The sequence below is a fragment of the Electrona antarctica genome (genome assembly GCF_951216825.1).
Source record: "Electrona antarctica genome assembly, chromosome: 1".
NCBI classification, from domain to species: domain Eukaryota; kingdom Metazoa; phylum Chordata; class Actinopteri; order Myctophiformes; family Myctophidae; genus Electrona; species Electrona antarctica.
In genome coordinates, this window is record NC_136806.1 from 37,540,293 (window position 1) to 37,566,507 (window position 26,215).

Genomic DNA, 26,215 nt, shown 5'->3' on the forward strand with positions numbered 1-26,215 from the left:
ATACTATGCTATACACTATGTTATAATAGCAATATGTTGTGTTTATTATATTTTTTGTTTTATTGTTATAGTGTTTATTACATTTGTATATTTAATGATTAAAATGACATACTATAACAACAAACATCGCATGGATGCACCTGGGACGTATCCTCAGTGATGTATCCCAAGGTCATCAGGGTTTCGGGTCTCTCGAACAGCATACCCCTCACTCAGGCGACCCAGCCGGGGTGATCAAGTCCTGACTTATGTCCCAGTAGCTACCCTCGATCAGTCCCATTAGGGCAAGACCAAGGCCACACAATCCATTGCTCCGGAACTACTCTGCCAGGACTGGGAGAACCAGATTCTGGCACGTGGAAGGACTAGGCTCTGTGGGTTAACTCCTGTCCGGCCCCCTCCTCATCAGGAACTCTATGGAAAATACAGGATCAACCTCAATCTAATTGCAAAAAAAACAAACTCAACTGATTTTGTATCTTCAATATATCCTGAATAACAGAAAAAAAGTTGCCTGGAATTGTCTGAGGGGAAGTGTTGAAAATGGCCTGTACAGTATGGCCACCATAGACATCCAATATAAGGCAAATATTTTCTAAATTTCCTTTTGCTTTAAGTAGCATGTGACATGTCAAACTAGGGTGTTTTCATGATGCTGAATCCATTCCAAGCATTAGTTTTGCATAACAACACACTAATAACGGCCACAGCCGTCATCACAAATGTGATGAGGTCAGCACATTTGGCAAGTAGCTATGGCCGTTATTAGCCCAAGGAGTGTTTTTATGCAAAACTAATGCTTGGAATGGATTCCGCATCATGAAAACCCTCTAGTTTGACATGTCACATGCTACTTAAAGCAAAAGGAAATTTAGAAAATATTTGCCTTATATTGGATGTCTATGGTGGCCATACTGTACAGGCCATTTTCAACACTTTCCCCTCAGACAATTCCAGGGAACTTTTTTTCTGTTATTCAGGATATATTGAAGATACAAAATCAGCTGAGTTTGGTTTTTTTGCAATTAGTTTGAGGTCAAATTACATTATTACTGGACTGACCTGTGCGTTGCGCCAGGCTCCCAGCACCAGGCACTTCATTCAGGAGTGGTGGATTATAATTTGGGCACAGGCTGGGGCGCTAACCCATACTGCTCACCCAGGTGCTGTGTACATTGGTCACCAGACTATACCTGGTTGTCACATAGTCTATTCCTATGAGTCACTATAAATAGAATATTATACACAATTTCATACTACTGTATTTTATGTCAGGAGTGGACTATGGAGACTCACTGCACTGTGTTCTTGTATCTGTTTATTTTTTGAAGGCAATCTGGGAATCCATTAGTTATATAGGCTACAGTATAATGTTAAAGGTATGGTAAGTTAAATAAATGTTAAAAACCTTTGTATTTTGATAATAATCATTGCATATTTGTTTGTTCAGTAACTGATATCGTTTCTCTCCAGCTCTTACAAAATGCATTTTCAGGTGGGGATATCAATTTTATCCAATCAAGGTTCAATTGGAAGTGATGACATAGAAATGAAGAGACAAATTTGGAACTGGGACACTATAATAAATTAAGCTGATTTGAACCACGGCAGTACGTAGGCTATAAATGAGTTCAGTTGAAGTCAATCACAGCCGGGTCAATCATCCATCCCCGTCAGTTTTTACTGATGATTGATTGGAAACACCTACTGGGGTTTAGTGGCACTCAGCGTGTAGTTCAGATGACCTGAACTCTCTCCCCTTTCTTTTCCCCTTTTTTATTTTGTAATGGAGACACAAACGCTGATGTCAGTTTTACTCCATTATTTCCGTGCATGTGTTCTAATGTTTCTTGTCAGTAGTGGACCTTGTGGCCTCGTGGTGAAATCTCTAGATGTTGACGTGTTCCCTCATGCACCCTCCCTCATGTTCTCCTCATTGTTCAAAGCCATGTCAGAGCACGGAAAGAACAGCTGGACCACAGATCTAAAAGAAGACATGTTGATGAAACCTGACTACAGATATATAAGATACATGAGAGATGTTCATAAGAAGCTGTCGAGGGAGCGCAGGAGTTTGAATGGGGGGGACAACAACCAAATCAACACAATTCGACTGATAAAGCCTCGGGGTGAATGTATGGACCCAAGCAAAGGTAAGTGTGTGTGTGTGTGTGTCCAGTAGGTTTTACTTCTTTGTGTAATTTCATGAATGATGATATGATATAGCCTACTGTATGGCTTTTGAGTTTCTCTCCTGATTGGACAAAATTGGTTGGCTATCCTGACCTGAAAATACATCTTTATGATCTTCTGTTTACTATTAAAAGAGCTGGACTCTGCTGGAGAGACAGAGAGACTGTTACTGAACTCTCTAGCTATAGGGGTCTTCAAGTCTTTTCAGGCCAAGGACCACTTAGCTGAGAGAGGGACGAAGCAGGGCCAGGGACCCCCAGAGACCCCCACTACATTTGTATAAAACATGCTTTGGCGGCATAGATTGGTGGCATAGATTCGTTTGACATTCCATCACTGTTGTGCAAATCAAAAATGTTGTTTACACATTATACTTGATGATAAGAGGATTAAGTAAAGTAAGTCACTTGATGATAATGTTTCAGACATTTAAATTATTTTGAAAAACAAATAGCCAGCCCATAGAGCCCCGTTGAGTACACCAAGGTTTTATGTTAGAAATGTTGAGTATGGGTCCCTCCCCAGCATGTATAAACTGCCGGATGCTAACTTGCATATGTTGAGCAATTTTCATAATTTGCATAATATGTGACCATACCATTAACAACCTACAGAAGGCAAGAAAATCTAAATTTCATCATGCTTTATGTAGCATGTGACGTGTCAAACTAGGGAGTTTTCATGATGCTTAATCCATTCCATGCATTAGTTTTGCAAAAAAAACACCCACTGGGCTAAAAACAGCCATAGCTCTTGCCCAAATGTGCTGACATTTTTTGTGCAAAACTAATGCTTTGAATTGATTCAGCATCACGAAAACCCCCTAGTTTGACATGCCACATGCTACTTAAAGCATGATGAAATTTAGCTTTTTCCCCCCTTATTGGTTGTTAATGGTATCACATATTATGCCAATTATAAAAATTGCTCAATTAGTTATATAGGCTACAGTATAGTGTTAAAGGTATGGTAAGTTAAATAAATGTTAAATATACAAGTTGGCATCTGGCAGTTTCTACATGCTGGGAGTGGGGACCCATACTCAACATTTATAACATAAAAGTTTGGTGTACTCAACATGTCTGGGTTCACATTCTGGCTGGATTATCTAGTAAAGGACCCTCTAATGAAAATAGAGCTATTTCAACAACAAAATATCACTTGCTGAATGACTGACGAAGTCGAAGTGATTATTATGACTTATAAAGTGATGACTCAGTATGAAGTGACTATACAACGCTTCAATCATAGAATATTGTCAGGGTTTACCATGCTGTCAAAAAATATATATATTTTATAATTGGTATAAAACTTTCTGATTTGATTCAAATCATTCACATATAATGTCAACAATGCATAGCCTAGCACTTGAGGTGCTTTAAGTAATGTGGGTGTATGTTGATCCTCAATTAAGTTCTGTAAAATCATTAAATGGATGAGGGTTTTCTTTTTGTACCCATTTTTGTGATTGACAGTGTAGCGTACTGTACTGATGTATGATTTCATCCCCACAGAGTTATTTATGGAGGATGTCTTCTACAACCTGGATCAATTGAGAGACAATGAGCAGCTTTTGAAATCCATTCTATTGCTTTCTTTTGACCAACACCAAGAAGTGCCTCTCTCTGCTGTGTGCTACCTGAAGGTCAAAGAGCAGCAGAAGGATTTGAACCAGTGTATGCTTTGCCCCGGCTTCCACTCTACCAACTTCACAGTAAGTGGAAACGGACGTCGCAGGGAGAACTGGGTGGAGGTTGATATCAGCACATTTCTCCTCCCAATCTTGAGGTTTCAGAGGAAGAACCTGCATCTGCTCATCAAGCTGAGCTGTGCAGGGGACAAGAACAAAACTCCAATAGAACCTGCTATGCGGTCTCTATCTCTCCTCCTCTATCTCAATGACCCCAGCAAGCAAGCCCATCAGTGGTCGCCTGGGAAAGCAGCTCAGAGACTTGTTACTTCAACGAACCAACTTGACCGGGAGGAGTTCAAACCCAAACGAAGGATTGGCGGCAGGAGGAGAATCAGGAGGGAATCTCCAAAGAGCAAAAGAGGTGAGCAGAGCCTGGAGAGTCAGCTACCGGACCTTCGTCCCAGCTCTGAGTTCAAAACAAACGACTGTTCCTTGTATGACTTCAGAGTGAGATTCAGTCAGCTCAAACTAGACCACTGGATCGTTTTCCCTCCCAAGTATAACCCCAGGTACTGCAGGGGCCAGTGTCCGAGTCCAATGGGCTTCATCTACGGATCCCCTGTCCATACCATGGTACAGAACATAATCTATGAGAAGCTGGACTCCTCTGTGCCGAGACCCTCGTGCGTCCCCTCCCATTACAGACCTCTGAGTGTCATGATATTCGAAAAGGATGGATCCTATGTCTTTAAGGATTTAAGAGATATGGTGGCCACCAGGTGCACTTGTCGCTAAGTCCACTTCTACATTATGTATTTGAATAAAGTACAAGCTGGACAGCGTATCGACCATAAACCCTTCTTAGCAGTGGATTAATTCACTAGATGTTGACCATTACATAACCTGCCTAGGCTCAATGACGTCGGTTAGGAGTTGTAAAACGTTGATGTGAGCTGTTTTATTCCAATGAAAATGAATACATTTGTAATTTATTTTTCTTTGATTTGTTTTCTATTATTTAATTAATAGGTGGGGGTGTTTCTTTAACAGAGAATTTGATGCACTTGACGAAGAAAATGTATAATTTGTTATTTAAAGTTTTTCTTAATTTATTTTAGGTGGTGGGTGGTCTGTCTATTATTTAACACGGTAATATGTCATACCTTTTACATTCCTTTTTATCCCTTGGGATTACAGATGATTGTCTGACAACTGTTTTCCCTAATGGAAATCTATCAAAATAGTGTGTATTTATTACCTCTGGTCATCACATGACGGCATACTTATGAATTTGTACTGACAATTCTGTCTAACTCTAAATGCATGTCATGTCTATTTATGTAAATTGAATGTATGTACTATGTCTGTGTTCATCTGATGGATGGCTGTTCACATTATGAGAAACTTTGAAAAAAAGGAATATAAATTAAAAAAAAGTTAGCATGCAGAGATTGTGGTGTCTGTTCTCAGTTGCTCTATACTGAATTACTAATGTGTCAATATTTCCAATAAACATATAGTAAAGACAAATGGAATACATTCATAACATCCCATGGATGGAATAAATGTATTTCTTGGCAATGGTTTTATGACAATGAAACGATCTACTTGATGTGGTACTGCCAGCTATTTATTTTCTCTGCTTCACCACGTGATGGCAGTAGCGTCTAGCCGTCTAAGATGCCAATGGAAAGGTTTAGTCTATGAAATGCTCACGAGTGGATTGTTAAAAGTAAACTGGTCCTGTGTATTAATATTCATCAGGACATTTAAATGCATAAAATAAACTATTTGTAATTATTGCTACCCATAAACAAAATTCCAATACCCCAAATCTCGGCCACTCGCTCACTCCAGGTGACCTGCTGAAATATGTGACAATCATGTGGACATCACATAATCTCAGTGTCCGAACGTAAATCATTGTGGTTTGTTTATAGGCAGAGTTCACTCTAGCGGTATTTAGGCAACGTATTTAAAGACCTCCATGTAAATTGTGTTTAGTCCACAAGATGGTCACATATTTCGGCATGTATTAACCAATTTCATCGTAACACCACTGCTGTAAGTGAGCGAGTGAGATTTTGGGTATTGGATTTGGAATTTGGCTGACATACACATACCGGTATCTATGTTGCTAATGGCCGGGAAGCCATTTTAGCACAAATAATTCATACATAAATCAAATAAAATAAAGTCCAAATGCTTCACATACCAACCATGGACATAACATTGGTTTAATAAATGCTATTTAGGGAAAAGAATATTCCCATTTTATTATTCGATTAACAGTATATAAAGTTGTGTGCATAGTTTAGAGCAGAGCCATATACTGGTTTAGAGTAAGCCAGGTGCAAAGTCGACGTTTCGCAGTTAAAGGTCCGCTGACATTCCTAGAATTCCTATTGCTGGTATTGTACATCACGTGGTCTGACTGAAAACAGTTTGAAACCACGCGCGACGCGCTACGGCGCTAGCAACAAGTGGCTACTAGGTCAGGCTAGCGTTTTTGACGGTACATTTAGCGTCATATTGGCTATAAATGTAATTGGAAAAAAATATTTTTTCGCTCGAATCTCTTAGTTAGAATGCAACTGAGGTTGGCGTGGGATTTTTTAGGGGAACTGCAGCACAATCGCAAATTTCGGGCTCGAGTCCCACGTTCCCCCGGTCACCAACACCCCTGTCTGCCCGCTCTGAGACCCGCAGCCCTGCAGCGTGACTACGGACTGTCTGCTGTGGCCTCTGCCCGCTCTGACAGCTCTCATCGCCGCAGCGCCTGTCTAATGTACCGCTGTTCTCTTCCCTTCCTTTCGTCCCCTCTCAGCCACAGGACGAAATGTATACCCTCTGCAATACCGTCCTTAGTTACCACAACATTGTTCAAGGGAACTTGTGTGTTTGTTTATTCATTGTAAATAATAATCAATATCGCTATTATCGCCCTGGTTGTCCGAGCCGCTCCGCGGGTTTGAGGCAGTTTTGGCCCGGGGAGGCTGCGTTGCCTCTGGTCCCCGCAGTGAGACCTGATCATGCAGGCATACTGTAACACACACATGGGGGCGCGGGACCTCTCTCTCTCTCTCTCTCACACACACACACACATCGCATCTTGCAATGGAGGACGGACTCTGGCACCATTAGCGAAGCGTTATTTGAAGATGGGGACTTTAGTGGAGCAACCATCATTGCCCTACCAGTTTGAACCCCTGGCTTCTGGCTCAGCAGCTACGGAGGCAGTTGATGGAGCTGTCGGAGGTGTGAAGCCATGGCCGCTGATTATCGCATGGGTGACAAAGCTTGGTAAATAAACACAACTCTTCGCGTTCACAACGGCTACACTATACAGGCTAAAACATATCGATATAATCAACTTGGTAAATGAACGTCACCCCCACTTGATCTAGTAAGATTATGTTCCAACGTGGACTTTGTGAAATACTGTCCCCCAAAGAAAATGTGTGCTGTAGCCCTTACTTTTCTATGGAGAGCCAACACAAGCACAGGGGAGGCTTGTGATAACTGGCATAAGTGTTATAAGAGTTTTTATATACAAAACGTTTAGACATTTTAGTCCACTCACAGTGACTCACTCACAACATTTATACACAAAGTACACCCTGGCTTCTGTCTGGGAGATATGTGTGTTAGTGCTTTGATTCTAATTATCATTATACACCCTGAAGTGAAAGGAAATACATTTTGATTGATTGATTGAATCAATCAAAATGAAGTGAAAGGAAATAAATAAAACACAAAGGTCATGTATTGCCTTTAGACAATCAAAACCAGTTAGAAATATTACAATACAGCATTGAATGTGATATGTCACTTCATGTTGATATGACACTATCAGGAATAAAGCCAGAATTGGAGATGAGTAGCCTACCATGTTTTGTTGGAATGTAAGAATACTAGCATTATGAATTTCAGGCAAAAATACCTGCCAATTAATTTTATTACCCACCCATCTATGTTTAAATTAATTGCATTACTAAAATCTGAAGAACAAAAAGTCATCTATAAATTCGGTGCTTTTCTGAAAAATGTTCTTCCACTGTTAAAATAGTGAATCTGTGCTCCATACCATGTGATTGTGGTCGTGATAAAATGATGATGAGGAAATGAAAACATGTCAAAAAGGTTGCAGATCCATGCACTTGACTGCAGCAGGTCACCCCCATGACCTCAATGCTGTACTGTCAACATAATACATAAATGTTTTGAGTATAATAGACAAACTAATTTTGTATCATGATAGGAAATTGAAATGTAGTACTAGTATATGATGAATCTAAAAACATGTCTCTCCAAATACAGGTCATGCCGCTATTACAGGCACCTGGGATACAGCAAATTCGTCCGTTGGTGTTGGAGTTACATGGGCTGCTTTGTCCTCCCATCCTGTGTTGATTCGTGTGAGACATGAAATCCCCAATGCTCATGATTCACCATAGAGGTTTTTTGGCCCCTCTTGGCTTCCAATAACAGTTTTATAAATTACTCTTCAGTATTGTTTACTTTCAATTAATTATCTAAAAGTATTCCTGTTTTTCATTCATTGGTAGAATGTTCCCACACTAGTGAAGTTTGTAAAGGAACTACAGCTAATATTTCATGTTGTTGCTGTCCACCTACCGTAATTCCTTTATTGATTGTATGTTGGTTATCTCTGCCCTACCAAGCTTATGTAGATTATATGTTGGTTTGTTGGTTATCTGCAGCCTACCAAGCTGTGGATTCTGAACATTTATTTGATTGAATATGTATTTGTTTCCCTGACACAAAAGGGGGAAATAACTAACTAAATAAACATATCAATATCAGTATTGGCTAAATTGTTATCGGTATCAGCCAAGAATTTCTTGCATCCCTAATCAAAAATCATTATTTATTCAGAATTTGACCCAGACTACCATTTGAGATTTTAGCCTCTCAGAAGACCCAAGACATAGAATATTGTCGTTGTTGGATAAAATGTTGTTCACATTTCCATGCTGTATTGATGTGTCATTGTAGGAGAGATGACAGGCAAACGTTGAGCAAAATAACAATTCTACATCATACCCATTTAGGACTGAGACCAAAACCTGTTTCTATAAAAGTGGCTTTCAAACTATTTCATGTCAAATATGTATGTAATTGACCGTGGACCCCCATCTCAAAATGTTGTTTCAGGGACCTCCCAGAAACGTTCGCTGTGAATGAATATTATATTCAAAGATTGGCACTCATTTTCATGATTTTTCAAAAATGCCAGATCTACAAGCTTGTAGATCTGCTATATTTAGTTTGTTTTATGAGCTTGTTGATCTATTCTATGCAGATCTGCTATTTTTCAATATTCTTCAAAGTATAACATAATGCACCAAACAGGGTTCCTGTCCTGAATCCTGAATTGTAATGCATGTGCAATAATTGTACTCTTGAGAGCATAAAATGAAACCAAATGGACCAGATCTAAAAAGGGTCCATTGGTAATGGTTACAAACTCTCCATTTAGCTGGGCCCATGGGGACAACCTGGAATCCCCTCAAGGACCACTGGTGGTCAGGGCCACTGGTTGAAAACCATTGCATTGGACTATATGACATTATAAATGCATAATTTCCGTACATGGTATTTTATTACAATAAATTAGGACTCTGGTAGAGGGGGCAGGTTGAAATGCTTGGAGTCCTTGGATCCAACATAAATAACAGAATATTCGTGAAGACGCATGAGGGAACGACCGTTCTGATGAGCAGACATCCCTAGCACCAACGGACAAAGTTCCGGTAGGCTGTGTACCGGTACTGCCTATTGGGCAGAGAAACAGACTGTGAGACATGATTTACTGTACATGGGCTTTGATGGTACAATTTTTGTACAACTGTGATATAATGACTTGAAACGACAACCACATGCACTCTGGCCACGTTCAGGTGTTTAGACAGATATCTGGTGTTGTGTTCATGATGTGATCATGCAATGGTTCAATTATTGACATGGTTCTGTTAGTGAGTGACATGTTGCCTCAATGTAATGGTTCACTGGACCCAGGGGTGGTCGTTTAGATGGGTCCCAGGGACATATTACGAGTCCTACTTCAACAACGTTAAGAGTACAGTATTGCATCCCAGAGTCTAAGGATGTCATTTTCACTTCAAACTGCAATGATGTAAATAGCCTGCATCCTGGGCTATTTGCATCATTGCAGTTCCAAGTGAAAATGACATGGTGTATTTTATTGACATGCAGATCCATGGTTCCTTTATTGATAGGCTATATGTGAGACATGACAACAAAGGTGATATAAGTGAAAATTAAATAGTTTTGTTTGTAAGATGACTGTTAGTTCGTTCTATTGGAATAATGGCATGGTTCTGTGGCAAAATAAATAATAGCTTATGCAACAATTCTGAATCATTTACATTGTTCTGGGTTGTTCTGGTATGTTCTTAGTCAAATATGTTCAAAATTGGAATAATGGCATGGTTCTGTTGTGAAGTTGCAATGTGATTCACATGACGTTATACATCATTGATTGATTGACATTTTTATTCAGCTTGTAGAATGGGTAGGCCTACATTTCAAGCACAAGTGAATACAACAAGAAGATGAAACCAGAAAAGCACCAAGACTGGTTTGGTTGTAATCAGGGATGAAGTTTCATCCGAGTCACATTCAACATTAGCTCTGGTCCATAGCTCTAATGCCAGCAAAGGGCATTAGGGCTATTGACCAGAGATAATTCAACATGCACTATATATACTATACACGATGCAATACTGAATATGATAAAACAGCATGGTTTCTACATGTCACACTTTACCCCCATATATTATTATTATATTGGTATTTTTTAGCCTGTGTAGCATAGGAGCAGGACGATATAGTTGGCCATGTTGTGTTTATTTACCAATCTTTGTTGCTCCACCCCGTTGATATCTTCCACGTTCGATATTGGGATGAATGATGGGGAGTCCTCAACCTGAAATGTCGCTTCGGTGCTACCGAGGCACAGATTCTGTGCGTGGGTAAAGTGCGCGGGGCATCTGAGGGTCCCTTCGTTGAGTGTTTTTTTTTGCAAAACTAATGCTTGGAATGGATTCAGCATCATGAAAACCCCCTAGTTTGACATGTCACATGCTACATGCATGATGACATTTTTAATATTTTGCCTGCTATAGGTTGTAATTGGTATGGTCACATATTATGCCAATTATGAAAACGTGCAAGTTAGCATCCGGCAGTTTCTACATGCTGGGGACCCATACTAAACATTTCTAACATAAAACGTTGGAGTACTCAACATGTCCGGGTTCACTTTTTGGCTACTATGCTATTTTTAGAGTGTTTATCCATGGATGTGGATATGTACAATATATATGATTTCAGAATAGGGCATTTTTAGATATTAACCCCTTCATGCTTAAAACAGCAAAATCCCATAAAATACAATATAAATCAATGCAAATGCAACACATTTTCATTGCAAAATAAATGTGGAAGTGGTCATATCTCCTTTCCACCACAACCCCTTGATGAATTAACTCCTTCAGCCCTATTGTGAGCATTCTACACCAAAACATCAACAGAACATTGTGTGCATGACAAACCATATATAATCATTCATACTTATACATTATTATTACACATAATTATAAAGTGTGCATGCTGCACACTTTATAATTGCACAAATGCCATCTGGGGCAGGTTTGTATTCTTCAGGTAGATTGTTAGGGCTCAGTGGCCTGATGTGTCTTTTTCCATCCAAACTACTCTGGGTCCCATGCCGGTGGACTTGGCTTTCTCAATTTGCATCCCATCCTCAGTGAACATGGCGGTTAAGATTGGTGCCAGCTCATAGGCGAGGGCATCCTCCACATGAACCTCACAGTCACTAGACAGGAGTATGATGACCCTTGAATAGATAGCATTTAGGTCATACACTTTGAGTGTATTATTTGAATGGATTTGGCTGTTGTTGCCACCATCTTCACTTTAGATGGGATGGTCTTGTGAAATACCTTTGACCAGGACATCTTTTCTAAATCTTGAAAAATTGTGTTCCCACTCTTTATAGTAGCCTCGCAGTGGCCAGACACAAATCTGCTCAGGGCCAAGGTATTCACGGTCCCTTGCTTCAAGGTTATTCTAATAATCCATTCTGCACTGTGGCCGTACCTCATGAAGGTGAACCCTATGAACTGGTTGGTCCACCGACAATTTCATGGTGTCACATAAAAATACCTTTTAACATGTGGAAGTAGCTTTTCATGTAGTGGGGTTCCGTCTCAATGTTAAATTTAGTTGTCATTTACAACTCATGTAAAAGTTTAACTTTCACTACTAATTTGAAGGTGAGGGTCTATAGAACCATTTTGGTTCAGTGGCAACCACCCAGATAAAAAAAATGGCCTCTAGGGGGCGTACCCCCCATTAGCAAAACATGTTCTGTTGTAACTTTTGATTGAATTATCCAATCTGAACACATGAGATATGTATGGATTCACAATCCGGAGTAGCATTTGGTACTTAGACCATATTACACATATAATACCCCCCCCCCCCCCCCGTATTGGTGTATATCCACAAAAATAGCAAGTAGTCCAGCATCTATGTGCAGTATTTTGATGGAATTGTGCACTTTACAATAAAAGCATGACATTTGGCACACAGTTGGAGCATGCCATAAGGAACATTGTTGACTATGGGGCCATCACAGATTTGTCCCGTGGTAACCATGGCAGCCATTTTCTAAAATGGCCGCCGCCTGCTGTTAATTTACCAATTCAGGTTCTAGACCACCTAGGATCTTGATTCTGGTGACTAATCCTACATTGTCAAGGATGAGGAATACAGTGGTACTATTTGTCCTGTGACCATGGTAGACATTTTTCATAATGGCCGCCACCTGCTGTTATTTTACCAATAACTCCACCACATGAGGTGTGGTGAGGGTCTATTTCAGGTGCAGGTTGAGTTTAGCCTGGCGCAGCCAGGTTGAGTTGCTACTGACAGGACATACAGGAGGTGGGCTTTCTGACCTTTGACTCGTCCCTTTAAGGCACAGTGTTTTTGGTGGAGACTTGCCTCATGACATCGTTGCTGCGGCAGTGGCACACTCTGGGTCTCTGGGGCATTGTATCTTGGCGGCCTCCTGTCAGTGTTTCTCCATACTTCTCAATGAGCTCTGTGTTCTGTGACATTCTGACATGATAGGGACACAGAGAACGACACTCATGCCCCATTCAGTGTCTGCACATCCTGCCTGATAGTTCTGAGGGCAGATCTTCAGGTGTTCGGTTGAGGCCGAGTATTTCCACTGCAGCGGGAAGAAGCATTGTGCGTTCTGACCCATCGCCAAGAAGGGCATAAGTGTCGAGGGAACAGTCACCGTCGTGAAATATAACTCAAGCTACTTTGAGTAGGACCTTTTTCCCGTCAACTGGCTTGTCAAGGTACAGCACCTCGGCAGTGGTGTTCACCAGACAGCTCTCATCAGGCCTCAAGCAGGACTTCAAGGTGTTTGCCAATGCACAGGCTACATGGCCTCCTGAGATCACACTGGGCAGCTATAGGTGTGATCTACCACAGCGCCAGCACCACTTCTTGGTTCGAATCCATTCTGTGATCGGTTCTGTCATGAGTCTCTAGTACACTGAAGTGTTCGTTAATCTCACATAATGGACAGTATGCATTAGCTTTCCCTGTCTCTTAGGGTGGGGTTGCAGCCTCGCACTCCGTCTTCAGAACCATGCAGAACTGTGGCATATCTGCCCATTTTCTGAGGTAACCGCTGGGTGACGTTGGATGGCAGCAGGTTTGAGTGATAATTTGAGGCGGGCAAACTTACTCGGGTCTCTGTTGGTGAAGTCGGGGATGGTAGGTCGTGGCCCCCTGTATTGCTGCTCCACTGTGTTATCTGGTGGGGGGTACAAGGGCTGGTGTTCTGGCAATGCCGGATACTGGCAGTTCAGGGGCAGAGCTGGTTGGCCAGCTGGAAGGGGGTCTGGCTAGGAGTACACTCCTGGTGTTATGACCTCACTGGGTACTGGTGACTCAGGGGCAGAGCTGGTTTTATTTGGAAGGGGGTCTGATGAGGAGTAGTACACGGAATACGCCGGCTGATGTCCTGGGCTCACTTGACTCTCACATGTCAGTTTGAACACATGTACTGTACAGTACTACATCGATATTACACATTTTGATGTGCATGTTGTAAATAGTACTGTAGCACTGTATTCCTCATCCTTGAAAACCTGAATTGGTAAAATAACAGCAGGTGGTCGTGGCCATTTTGGAAAATGGCGGCCAGGTCACCACGGGACAACTCTGCGATGGCCCCATGTTAGCCAAAAATGTCCCTTATGGCATGATTTAACTGTGAGCCAAATGTCATCGTAAAGTGCACGATTTCCACGGGTAGAGGCTGGGCTAAGTGGGGTATTATATTCCAATATCTAACTTTAGTTCCTCACATACTGTATTGTCTCATTTGTGTGAAATATAAGAGATTTTCCAATCATATTTAATTTTTATACAATTACTCATTCATGATAACATACTGTAGGTATAGGCACTAACCTCACCATTCTAGGTTCAACAGAACAGAAGTTAGGTGTAATTTGAAGTAATTTGATGTACATTGGTGGCCATTTTTATTTCTTTCCCCATATCAGCATATTCAAAACATTTGAAATCCAGTTAATTCCTCACACAGTATTGATTTGATCATCCAATATGGCCGCCCCAATATTAGTTATAATGGGGGGTGAATAGGGCAAAGTTTTAAACTGAGAGATATTTCCACGACACTTCTCAGGTTGATCAATGATATGAATACGAACATTTTTTGTATTGCAAGTTTCCATGAAATCCAATATGGCCGCCCCAATATTAGTTATAATGGGGGGTGAATAGGGGAAAAATGTAAACTGAGAGATATTTCCACGAAACTTCTCAGGTTGATCAATGATATGAATACAAACATTTTTTGTATTGCAAGTTTCCATGAAATCCAATATGGCCGCCCCAATATTAGTTATAATGGGGGGTGAATAGGGGAAAAATTTAAACTGAGAGATATTTCCACGAAACTTCTCAGGTTGATCAATGATATGAATACGAACATTTTTTGTATTGCAAGTTCCCATGAAATCCAATATGGCCGCCACAATATTAGCCCCTATTAGTTATAATGGGGGGTGAATAGGGCACAATTTTAAACTGAGAGATATTTCCACGAAACTTCTCAGGTTGATCAATGATATGAATACGAACATTTTTTGTATTGCAAGTTTCCATGAAATCCAATATGGCCGCCCCAATATTAGTTATAATGGGGGGTGAATAGGGGAAAAATGTAAACTGAGAGATATTTCCACGAAACTTCTCAGGTTGATCAATGATATGAATACAAACATTTTTTGTATTGCAAGTTTCCATGAAATCCAATATGGCCGCCCCAATATTAGTTATAATGGGGGGTGAATAGGGGAAAAATTTAAACTGAGAGATATTTCCACGAAACTTCTCAGGTTGATCAATGATATGAATACGAACATTTTTTGTATTGCAAGTTCCCATGAAATCCAATATGGCCGCCACAATATTAGCCCCTATTAGTTATAATGGGGGGTGAATAGGGCACAATTTTAAACTGAGAGATATTTCCACAAAACTTCTCAGGTTGATCAATGATATGAATACGAAAAAAAATTGTATTGCAAGTTTCCATGAAATCCAATATGGCCGCCACAATATGGCCGCCACAATATTAGTACCAAGAAAATAGGTTTTGGCTCTAACTTCTGAACCAGATGAGCTAGAAATGCAAACTTGGTGTCTATTTCATGGTTTCTGACCATGAGAGACTCAATGGAATACCTATTTTTATTATTGGGTGTGTCTGGACCCAATGGTCTGGTGGCTACCCTGGTGGTCTGGTGGCTACCCGAAATAGTGCTTTACCATGATTTCTACCATGATTGTTGACTGTTTTGGCAAACACAAGCAATATTAGTCCATTGGCTAAGATCCATGGCACAGAAGGGACATATATGCTTGAGCTTGCATATTGTCAAAATGGCTGCAAACATGAAAAAGAAAAGAGACTTCCTGTCAGATTTTGGATACCTGCATTTGCCATAACATCAAAAGTTGTCCACCAGAAATATCTATGACCCAATAGAATCAAAAAGGGGTGGTTTGCCCCCCTGGGTAATAGGATCTTACAGGAATTGTAATGTGTACAATTTTGCCCTATTCACCCCCCATAGGGGCTAATATTGGGGCGGCCATATTGGACGTTCGCCCAAAACTTGACCGGGTTGTCCATATAGGTTGTGATCCTACTGGGTCATAGATATTATTTCTGGTGGACAACTTTGTATGTTATGACAAATGCAGGTCAACCCCCTTTGCCCCCTGGGTAGTAAATGGGATATGTGTATGTACTGCAGATTCAGCATTGTTGCATAATATTTATTTTGCCACAGAACCATGCCATTATTCCAATAGAATGAACTAACAGTCATCTTACAAACCAAACTATGTAATTAGTGTGGTTGCAACCAGACTATTGTAATTGTAACACTTTTTAGTGTTATTGTTATTGGTAACATTTATTTATCGTCACCTTATTAAACTAATTGCCTAAGTCATTTTTTCAAGGTTTTCAGGAAACACAAAAAACTGTGCCAAATGTAGAATATATTATATTTCTTAATTATTTAAATTCCAAAAAATATGAAAAAATATGACTATTGACATACAAATAAAGTTGTATGTCAATCATGTAACATGTAAGGATAAAATGACTTAGGCCAATATCTGAACATGCCATTTATGGCAATTATAAACCTTATTTAGGCCAAATTACTTACTGCAGTAAGTGACTTAGGCAAAATGTTTTTATTCCAATTATTTTTAATAGACCATGGTTTAGGGTCAGCCACAGAGTGTTTAAAATTATATCAGAGCACAAAGACATTTGATACTGAAGGGGAGTGAATGGGAGTGAATGGGAGTGAATGGGACTGAATGAGAGGTACTGTTACTATGGGACTGATACTATGGGAGTGAATGGGACTGAATGGGAGGGAATGGGAGTGAATGGGAGTGAATGGGAGGTAGTTACTATGGGAGTGAATGGGAGGTACTGTTACTATGGGACTGATACTATGGGAGTGAATGGGAGTGAATGGGAGGTAATGGGAGTGAATGGGACTGAATGGGACTGAATGGGAGGTAGTTACTATGGGAGTGAATGGGAGGTACTGTTACTATGGGACTGATACTATGGGAGTGAATGGGACTGAATGGGAGTGAATGGGAGTGAATGGGAGGTAGTTACTATGGGAGTGAATGGGAGGTACTGTTACTATGGGACTGATACTATGGGAGTGAATGGGAGTGACTGGGAGTGAATGGGAGGTAATGTTACTATGGGACTGAATGGGAGTGAATGGGATTTAATGGGACTGAATGGGAGTGAATGGGAGTGAACGGGAGTGAATGGGACTGAATGGGAGTGAATGGGAGGTACTGTTACTATGGGACTGATACTATGGGAGTGAATGGGACTGAATGGGAGTGAATGGGATGAATGGGAGTGACAGTCCCATAGTAACAGTAGCTCCCATTCACTCCCACTCACTCCCATTCACTCCCATTCACTCCTCATACACTCCTATTCAGTCCCATTCACTCCCATTCAGTCCCATAGTAACAGTACCTCCAATTCACTCCCATTCACTCCCATTCAGTCCCATAGTAACAGTACCCCCCATTCACTCCCATTCACTCCCATTGTATCAGTCCCATAGTAACAGTACCTCCCATTCACTCCCATTCACTCCCATAGTATCAGTCCCATAGTAACAGTACCTCCCATTCACTCCCATTCACTCCCATAGTATCAGTCCCATAGTAACAGTACCTCCCATTCACTCCCATTCACTCCCATAGTATCAGTCCCATAGTAACAGTACCTCCCATTCACTCCCATAGTATCAGTCCCATAGTAACAGTACCTCCCATTCAGTCCCATTCACTCCCATAGTATCAGTCCCATAGTACAGTACCTCCCATTCACTCCCATTCACTCCCATAGTATCAGTCCCATAGTAACAGTACCTCCCATTCACTCCCATAGTATCAGTCCCATAGTAACAGTACCTCCCATTCACTCCCATTCACTCCCATTCACTCCCATAGTATCAGTCCCATAGTAACAGTACCTCCCATTCACTCCCATAGTATCAGTCCCATAGTAACAGTACCTCCCATTCACTCTCATAGTATCAGTCCCATAGTAACAGTACCTCCCATTCACTCCCATAGTATCAGTCCCATAGTACAGTACCTCCCATTCACTCCCATTCACTCCCATAGTATCAGTCCCATAGTAACAGTACCTCCCATTCACTCCCATAGTATCAGTCCCATAGTAACAGTACCTCCCATTCACTCCCATTCAGTCCCATTCACTCCCATAGTATCAGTCCCATAGTAACAGTACCTCCCATTCACTCCCATTCAGTCCCATTCACTCCCATAGTATCAGTCCCATAGTAACAGTTCCTCCCATTCACTCCCATTCAGTCCCATTCACTCCCATAGTATCAGTCCCATAGTAACATTACCTCCCATTCACTCCCATTCAGTCCCATAGTATCAGTCCCATAGTACAGTACCTCCCATTCACTCCCATAGTATCAGTCCCATAGTAACAGTACCTCCCATTCACTCCCATTCAGTCCCATTCAGTCCCATTTTGAAAGGTGTGTTAAAATGGCCTAAGTCACATTTTATTATGACTTAGGCAAAATAAAATGGCCTAAGTCTCACTCTTGACATAGGCCATTTTTTTAATAGGGTGTAACAGGGAGGCCTTTTACGTTAGGGGGCGATTTTACCAGAGGTGGCCAGCATCACCAGGAGTTGATTTAGGCCAAAAACTCATTTTCGGCAAAAAATGACTTAGGCCATTAGTTTAATAAGGTGACGTTATTGTATATTAGGCCTATAAACTTTATTGTGTCGCTACTCCTCCCAGTTTTTGCCGCACCCACTCATATGTCAAAACGACCGGCTTCATCGGGAATCGTGTGCTATCTCCTTGCTAAGACATTAATTAGTTAGTGAATTAATTTTCCCCATTCACGTGAATGGGAAATGCGAAACTCACATTCACGTATTTTTTCCTCTGAGACCGGACAGGATGCAGGCTATTTGCATCATTGCAGTTTGAAGTGAAAATTACATCCTTAGATTCTGGGATGGAATACTGTACTCAGTAGGCCTACTGTACTCTAACGTCGTTGAAGTAGGACTCCTGGGACCCATCTAAACGACCATCCCTGGGTCCAGGGACCCATTACATGGGAGCAACATAAAAATAGCAGATCTACATAGAATAGATCAACAAGTTCATAAAAAATAACAAACTAAAAATAGCAGATCTACAAGCTCATACACAGAGTGCACAGAGTAACGATCTAAACTTGTAGATCTGGCATTTTTGAGAAATCGTGAAATGAGTGCCAATCTTTGAATATAATATTCATTCACAGCGAACGTTTCTGGGAGGTCCATGAAACAACATTTTAAGATTGGGGTCCACGGCCAATTACATACATATTTTGGGGTCCTTGACATGAAATAGTTTGAAAACCACTTTTATAGAAACAGGTTTTTCAGAAAATGATTTAGAAAACATTTAGTAGAATCTGGTCTCAGTCCTAAATGGGTATGGTGTAGAATTGTTATTTTGATCAACGTTTGCCTGTCATCTCTCCTACAATGATACATCAATACAGCATGGGAAAAAAATCAGAATCTAGAGCTTGGTAGGCTGCAGATAACCAACACATCAACATATGATGTACATAGCTTGGTAGGGCAGAGATAACCAACAGAATCAACTAGAAAAAGTGCCCTTCTGGGCACAGGTCTCCACCAGGAGGATAGGAGTGTGTGTGTGTGATGTATGGCAAAATGTTTAAGAGCAATATAGTGAGTGTGTGTGTGTGTGTGTGTGTGTGTGTGTGTGTGTGTGTGTGTGTGTGTGTGTGTGTGTGTGTGTGTGTGACGCGGCTTGGCCTGTTGTAGCGCCACCATGAGGCTGATTTGAAAACTGTCAAGTGGCATTTCTTCCAAAGCCTAGTGGGAATATGCATGCACAGTTTCACCACAATCGGACGCTGCGTTGAGTAGTTGTGGCGATTTGTACAAAACGGGTACAAAGCGGGCTACTCCTGAAAAGTTTAGAAGCCAATCGTAGCCAATGAGGGTGGATTATGAGAAATCAAACAAACCCGTCTTGATCACATGACTATGGAGAGCATGTGTACCGATTTGCGTGAAATTTGGATATAATATTAGAAAATGTGTTTTACATATGTCGGCCTCTTGGTGGCGCTATAAAGAGCAGATGTGAAAAATTCCAGGCAAAGGTTTTTCGTTGGCGTCTAGGGAGTTGGCATACAAAGTTATCCACAGATCCGTGCAGTTAGAGGTAAAAACACTTTTCGGCCAGTCATAGCGCCACCATTAGGCTGAGTTGAAAATATTCAAGTGGCATTTCTTCCTCGACCTAGTGGGAATGTGCGTGCAAAATTTCACGGAAATCACACGATGTGTTCATGATTTGCAGCATTTTGTTTGAAACGGAGAACTCCTGCGAACTTTGGAAGCCAATCTTAGCCAATCAGGATGGAGTCTGAAAAATCTGAAAGACCCGTTTCGTTGAATGGCTCTAGAGAGACTGTGTACCAATTTGCGTAATGTTTGGACAAAATCTGTAGGTGTACTGTCAAAACATTTGTTTTTCACAAAGCGGCCTCCTGGTGGCGCTATAACAGGCCAATGTGAAAACTTTGGGGCAGAGGTTCAGCTCTGGCATTCAGGGTGTGTGCAGAGTATGGCTGCGATCAAGCCAACGGTGCCAGAGATTAGCTGTTCACAGACGGACACACGGACGGACGGACGGACACACGGACGGACGGACGGAGTGCAAAACATACTCTCTCCCCATGCCTTCGGCCTGGTGGAGACAATAAAGGAATTACGAAGGTGGTTTCCTCGTAGACAGCAAGAACATGAAATATTATCTGTAGTAGTTGCTTTACAAACTTCACTAGTGTGGGAACATTCTACCAATGAATGAAAAACAAGAATACTTTTTGATAATTAATTGAAAGTAAACAATCATTGTGCATGTTGTGCGATGTGAAAATGAAGTGTGTGTGTGTGTGTGAGAGAGAGAGAGAGAGAGAGAGAGAGAGAGAGAGAGAGAGAGAGAGAGAGAGACCATATCGGTGTGTGTGTGTGTGTGTGTGTGTGTGTGTGTGTGTGTGTGTGAGTGAGAGAGGTCCCGCCCCCCCATATTGGGGTGTGTGTGTGTGTGTGTGTGTGTGTGTGTGTGTGTGTGTGTGTGTGTGTGTGTGTGTGTGTGTGTGTGTGTGTGTGTGTGTGTGTGAGAGAGAGAGAGAGAGAGAGAGAGCTCCCCCCCCCCATATCGGTGTCAGGTTACTTGTGCTCACGACACGATGAGCCCCAGTGCAAATGCCCCGGTGTGGCATGATCTGATTGCCGGGAGACTACATGCTTCAGCCCCGCGGAGCGGATCGGACAACGAGGGCGATAATTCATCATAGCGAGCCGATATTGACTATTACAATGAATAAACAAACACACAGTTCACAATGTTGTGGTAACTACGGCATTTGAAGAGAGAGAGAGAGAGAGAGAGAGAGAGAGAGAGAGAGAGAGAGAGAGAGAGAGAGAGTGTGTGTGTGTGTGTGTGTATGTGTGTGTGTGTGTGTGTGTGTGTGTGAGTGTGAGAGAGAGAGAGAGAGAGTGAGTGAGTGAGTGAGTGAGTGTGTGTGTGTGTGTGTGTGTGTGTGTGTGTGTGTGTGTGTGTGTGTGTGTGAGAGAGAGAGAGAGAGAGAGAGAGAGAGAGAGAGAGAGAGAGAGTGTGTGTGTGTGTGTGTGTGTGCGTGTGCTATGAGCCTATGAGTACTGCAGCCTGCATGACGAGAAGAGGGCCGGCTCACGGGCTCAGTGCCCCGGCGGCCGGCGGTGAGAGGGGGCATCTGAGACGGGCTAGACTACATGCTGTCATGCGGAGCGGCGCGGCGATAAATCATCATAGCGATATTGATTATTACAATGAATAAGCATAAACACACAGTGCACTTGAACAATGTTGTGGTACATGAGATATTTGAATGACGGATATGCATTTTAGCCCGCTGCAGTGCTGCTCAACCTGTGAGCAAGGCTCCGACCGCAGCAGGCTGAACTTAGCCGTGGTTGAGGGCATGTCAGCGGGGGGGAGACAGAGCTAGATGGCCGGGGCATGGGACTCGAGTGCGAAATTGCGATTATGCAACAGTTACCAAAAAAAAACAACACGTCAACTCAATGTCATTGTAACTAACATTTTCGAGCGAAAAAATATTTTTTTGAATGAGACTTTCACCCAGTATGAAGCTAAATGTGACACCAAAAGAGTAGCATAAGTTGCTATGCTACTTCTGCGAGCAAGCCCGCATAGAAGACGGGGAAATTTTTATTGCCTGGCTGACGTCATAATCACGTTAGCATGAAAAATAGCCGTTCTTATCTCCCGAGGGGAATGACATTCCCCCTTTAACCAATGATGCAACGGAAATACGAAAGACAGCATCCGGTCAGCTGTCATTAGAAAGGCTTCCTTCTCGAGCAGCAGCTGAACGGTGAGATTCAATGTCATAAATGTGACACTGTATATTTACCTACATTAACAAATGTATTTAAGATAGTCCTCCATTTTTGTGTAACGGGGTTGATATAGTTTGATATAGTTCTATTAAACAACTGTGTTGACGAAAGTCAAAAGCAAAATATTCGAGGACTCTGTTAGCTAGTTAGCCTTAGTTAGCTTACTAGCTAACCTCCTTGCCCTTTGTTTACCTTTGACTTGTCAAACGTAAATGGTAATGCAGTCATATGCATCATGGGCTTTTCCAAATAAACGGATGTCCAAATAGTTAAACAGCCTGCGAAATTCATCATCACTATTAGTGGAAACCAAATATACAATTCTATATAGCCAAAAACAGGAAATCATCATAGAGGTAAGGGGAAAAAACATATACAGTGAGGGGGAAAAGGGGTGGGTGGGTGATTCAGATTTTAGGTGCCCTTTGAGAGCGGTTTTGAAGGAGTCAAGGGATTTGCGTGTCTTAATGACGAAACGGTTACTTCTCAGGAAATGAAAAAAAAAAAAAAAATATATATATATATATATATATATATATATATATATATATCTCACAGACACACTTAACCACTTTCAACCTGGCATTGTTATTTTGGCTTGTCATAGGAAATAGTGTTCATATATTTTCTGGAATGAGTGGAATCTTTGAAAATCCTTAAAGACCATTTACATTGAGAATTAGATTGTCTACTTTTGTATGACGGGGTCTTATGACAGCATACAATAGGCCATTATTGTTTTGTTTTTTAAGATTAAATATGGAGATAGATTGTGTGATTAGTTTTGGGATTTACATTATGTTGAATCATGTTCATGTGAAATATGTTACTTTTCACTTGCATAATAAAAGTTACAGTATGCAGGGATTTACTTTAGCTTTTTAAAATCTATTGGGATCATGTTTTTGTTTTGTTTTTTTAAGTAGTACCCATGCTTTTCCAGTGCAGTCGAGTGGTACTGTTGTTCGTGTCTTTTGATGTTTGGTTTATCTAAGATTGTAACATTTTACAATTTATTTCACTTCAGCTCTGTGGACATCATGGGGAAACACTTCGGAAACCTGGCCAAGGTCAGACACATAATTTCCTTCACCATCTCCCCATTTGAACAGAGGGCTTTCCCCAACTATTTCTCTAAAGGAATCCCCAATGTATGGAGACGGTTTACTTCTTCTTTCTTCAGATGGTCTCCCCGTAAGTATTCATATCTGTATATATTTTGTATCATGAAACATTTGCCTTTATAAATAATGTTATAAGTATGATTTTCTTTTATAATCAAATACATGGATTTGTCTGATTAACCACTTAAGCTCACAATGCCTCGTGTTGTGAGCTTGTAGATTTGCTATAAAAAAACACAGAATTCCTACAAAATCGATTGTTTAAAAGAAAAAAATATGATAATTCTTCAATATTGATTAACCATTGCACACCTATAAACTCACACTCATCAGATGTGTTTCTGTGCTAACTGTTTTGCAGAGGTGACGTTGATGTACCTGACATACACCTGGGGAAACAACGTCCATCAACAGGGCAAGAGGAAGAATCCTGCCGACTATGCGAATGACGAATGATCTGCCTTCTACTCTTCTGAACTGTCTCCCAATTCTGTTTATTCCAACTCTGTATGTTTGACCATTAAAGATCAAATATTTATGTCAATGAGTTTTGATTGAAGAATCTGAATTCCACAAAAGCGCTTTAACTGCTGCCTTATGGCATGCACTGTATGCTTTGTTTTACGACAAATAGCAAAGCTAGCAGATCTACCAGCTCGTAGATGTGCTAGCATTGCCAGAATTGCCACAGAATAGCGAGGCTAGGGTTCATACGGTTAAAGGTACTGTAAGTGATATTTGTTAATGAAATAAGTGCTAAATATATGTTACCAAACAAGTGAAATTGGATGTGATGAGTTAGAAATGACAGGTCTTGAAATCCACCCAGAATAGCACAGTAGGGGTCTGGGGTGATAACAGTCATACACGTCTGAGAAAAACTTAAAGATGTCACTCCAAAATGTTGTTAGTTTGGGTCATGGCCAAAAAAGATGTCCTAGAGAGCCCTCTGTCGTGTTACTTTTTTTTGAGTGGTGTAAACCACTCCTACAACTGGCTTTTGTGTGCATAAAAAAATGACCATGGTTGCTATGTTCAAAATAATTTCTGACGTAATTAAATCACACCCGGGTGAACTGGATGACCGTAGCAACCGTGGTCATTTTCTCTGCACAAAAAAAGCCAGTTGTGAAATCACATCCAGGTGTGATTTCATTACGTCAGATCAGAGCTGATCAGGGTACATAATACCTTACCTTATTTCATTACGTCAGACATTACGTCAGACCACAGCTGATCATGCTATATAAAACCTTACACCACTCAGTTCACACGGGTGTGATTTTTTTTAGCATAATGGAGAAACGGATAAAATGAGTGTAGCTTAGTGCAGGAATAATGCAGCCTGTGGATTACCTTAAATTGGATCAATTGTTGTCTGGAGTTTATGGAGCAACTGTGTATGGTGTTAAGATATGATTCCCAGCTATCATCAATTGTTGCCTCTTTCAAGTGCTGTGAAGAGGGAGATTTATATGATGTGGAAAAAGTCTACCATTTGTGAAACAAGACTCTTAGAATCGGGGTGTTGATTCATAATTGCATAGAAATGAGGGAGGAAGAAGTGTGAAGTTGGGGGGTGTAAAACTCCCGAAGTTGTGTAAAAGAGGCAAAAATATCTGTCATAAAGTGTTGATGCCATTATTCTCCCAGTTTTAATTGATTGATTAATTTGATAAGCCCAGCCCATGGACTTTCAGGACACTTTTCCATTTAATTTAACCAACAATTCACAAACAATGATATTTGGCCATATTTGGTATATTTGGCTGTGGACCCCTATATGTATAAAAACATTTTGTGCCAGCGCCCTACCATATATTAACCGCCCCAAACTGGTGGAGTCAGGTTACTACCATACAAAAGTTGTGCAAATACATCTTCAAAAACTATTATTAAGATGTTTTAAAAATAGACGATCTACAAGCTCCCAATCGGATAGCTGTATAGGGTTAAAGTGGTTAAACTAGCTGATTTTGATGCTATATTAACTTATTTGGACTGCCTCAAGGACCCATATGGGGGTCCCTGAAACCCACTTTGACAACCACTGCAATACCCAGCAAGCCAAATTACGTAATGATGACGTCCTCCGGTGACGTTCAGCACTAGGCCAGATCACAGCACATATGGGGATGATCTTTACGTCATTTTCAGGATGTCTTCACCAGTTTAAATAATATAGCTTATTCTGGGCCAGATAGTTATAGTTATGATATGACTTAAGTTGATCTGGCCTCGATCAGACTGATTCATCCAGGGACGTCCGTCTTAGTGGGTAAAATTTATGTTGGTTGAAATCAAGTGATATTCTGGGCCAGATGTGACTAGTCTTGGTTTGACTTGATCTGGCCCCAATCGAGACGTCCCTAATTTGTCCAGGTCCTGACCGTGCTTGCTGGGTATACAGTAGTACCTCCCCTGAGTGTTGCTCAGGGCAAAGCTATTGCAAAGTTAATGTGGTTAAGTCGGCCAGACCTGTAATGATGCCTGTGATGTTTTTAATGTA

At 41.1% G+C, this 26,215-nt stretch overlaps 2 protein-coding genes across 2 annotated transcripts; both read left to right on the top strand.

Annotated features, from left to right (window-relative positions):
- Positions 1 to 1,656: 1,656 nt before the first annotated feature.
- gdf9 (growth differentiation factor 9) lies at positions 1,657 to 5,277 on the top strand. Its single transcript, XM_079500762.1, has 2 exons — positions 1,657 to 2,153; positions 3,708 to 5,277. Exons 1-2 carry the CDS (start codon positions 1,787 to 1,789, stop codon positions 4,619 to 4,621), a joined length of 1,281 nt encoding a protein of 426 aa, XP_079356888.1. The 5' UTR covers positions 1,657 to 1,786; the 3' UTR covers positions 4,622 to 5,277.
- A 17,194-nt stretch (positions 5,278 to 22,471) lies between these two features.
- Positions 22,472 to 24,244, top strand: LOC306923581 (cytochrome b-c1 complex subunit 8-like). The gene is made up of 3 exons (XM_079501765.1): positions 22,472 to 22,557; positions 23,610 to 23,776; positions 24,068 to 24,244. Exons 2-3 carry the CDS (start codon positions 23,623 to 23,625, stop codon positions 24,160 to 24,162), a joined length of 249 nt encoding a protein of 82 aa, XP_079357891.1. The 5' UTR covers positions 22,472 to 22,557; positions 23,610 to 23,622; the 3' UTR covers positions 24,163 to 24,244.
- Positions 24,245 to 26,215: the final 1,971 nt, after the last annotated feature.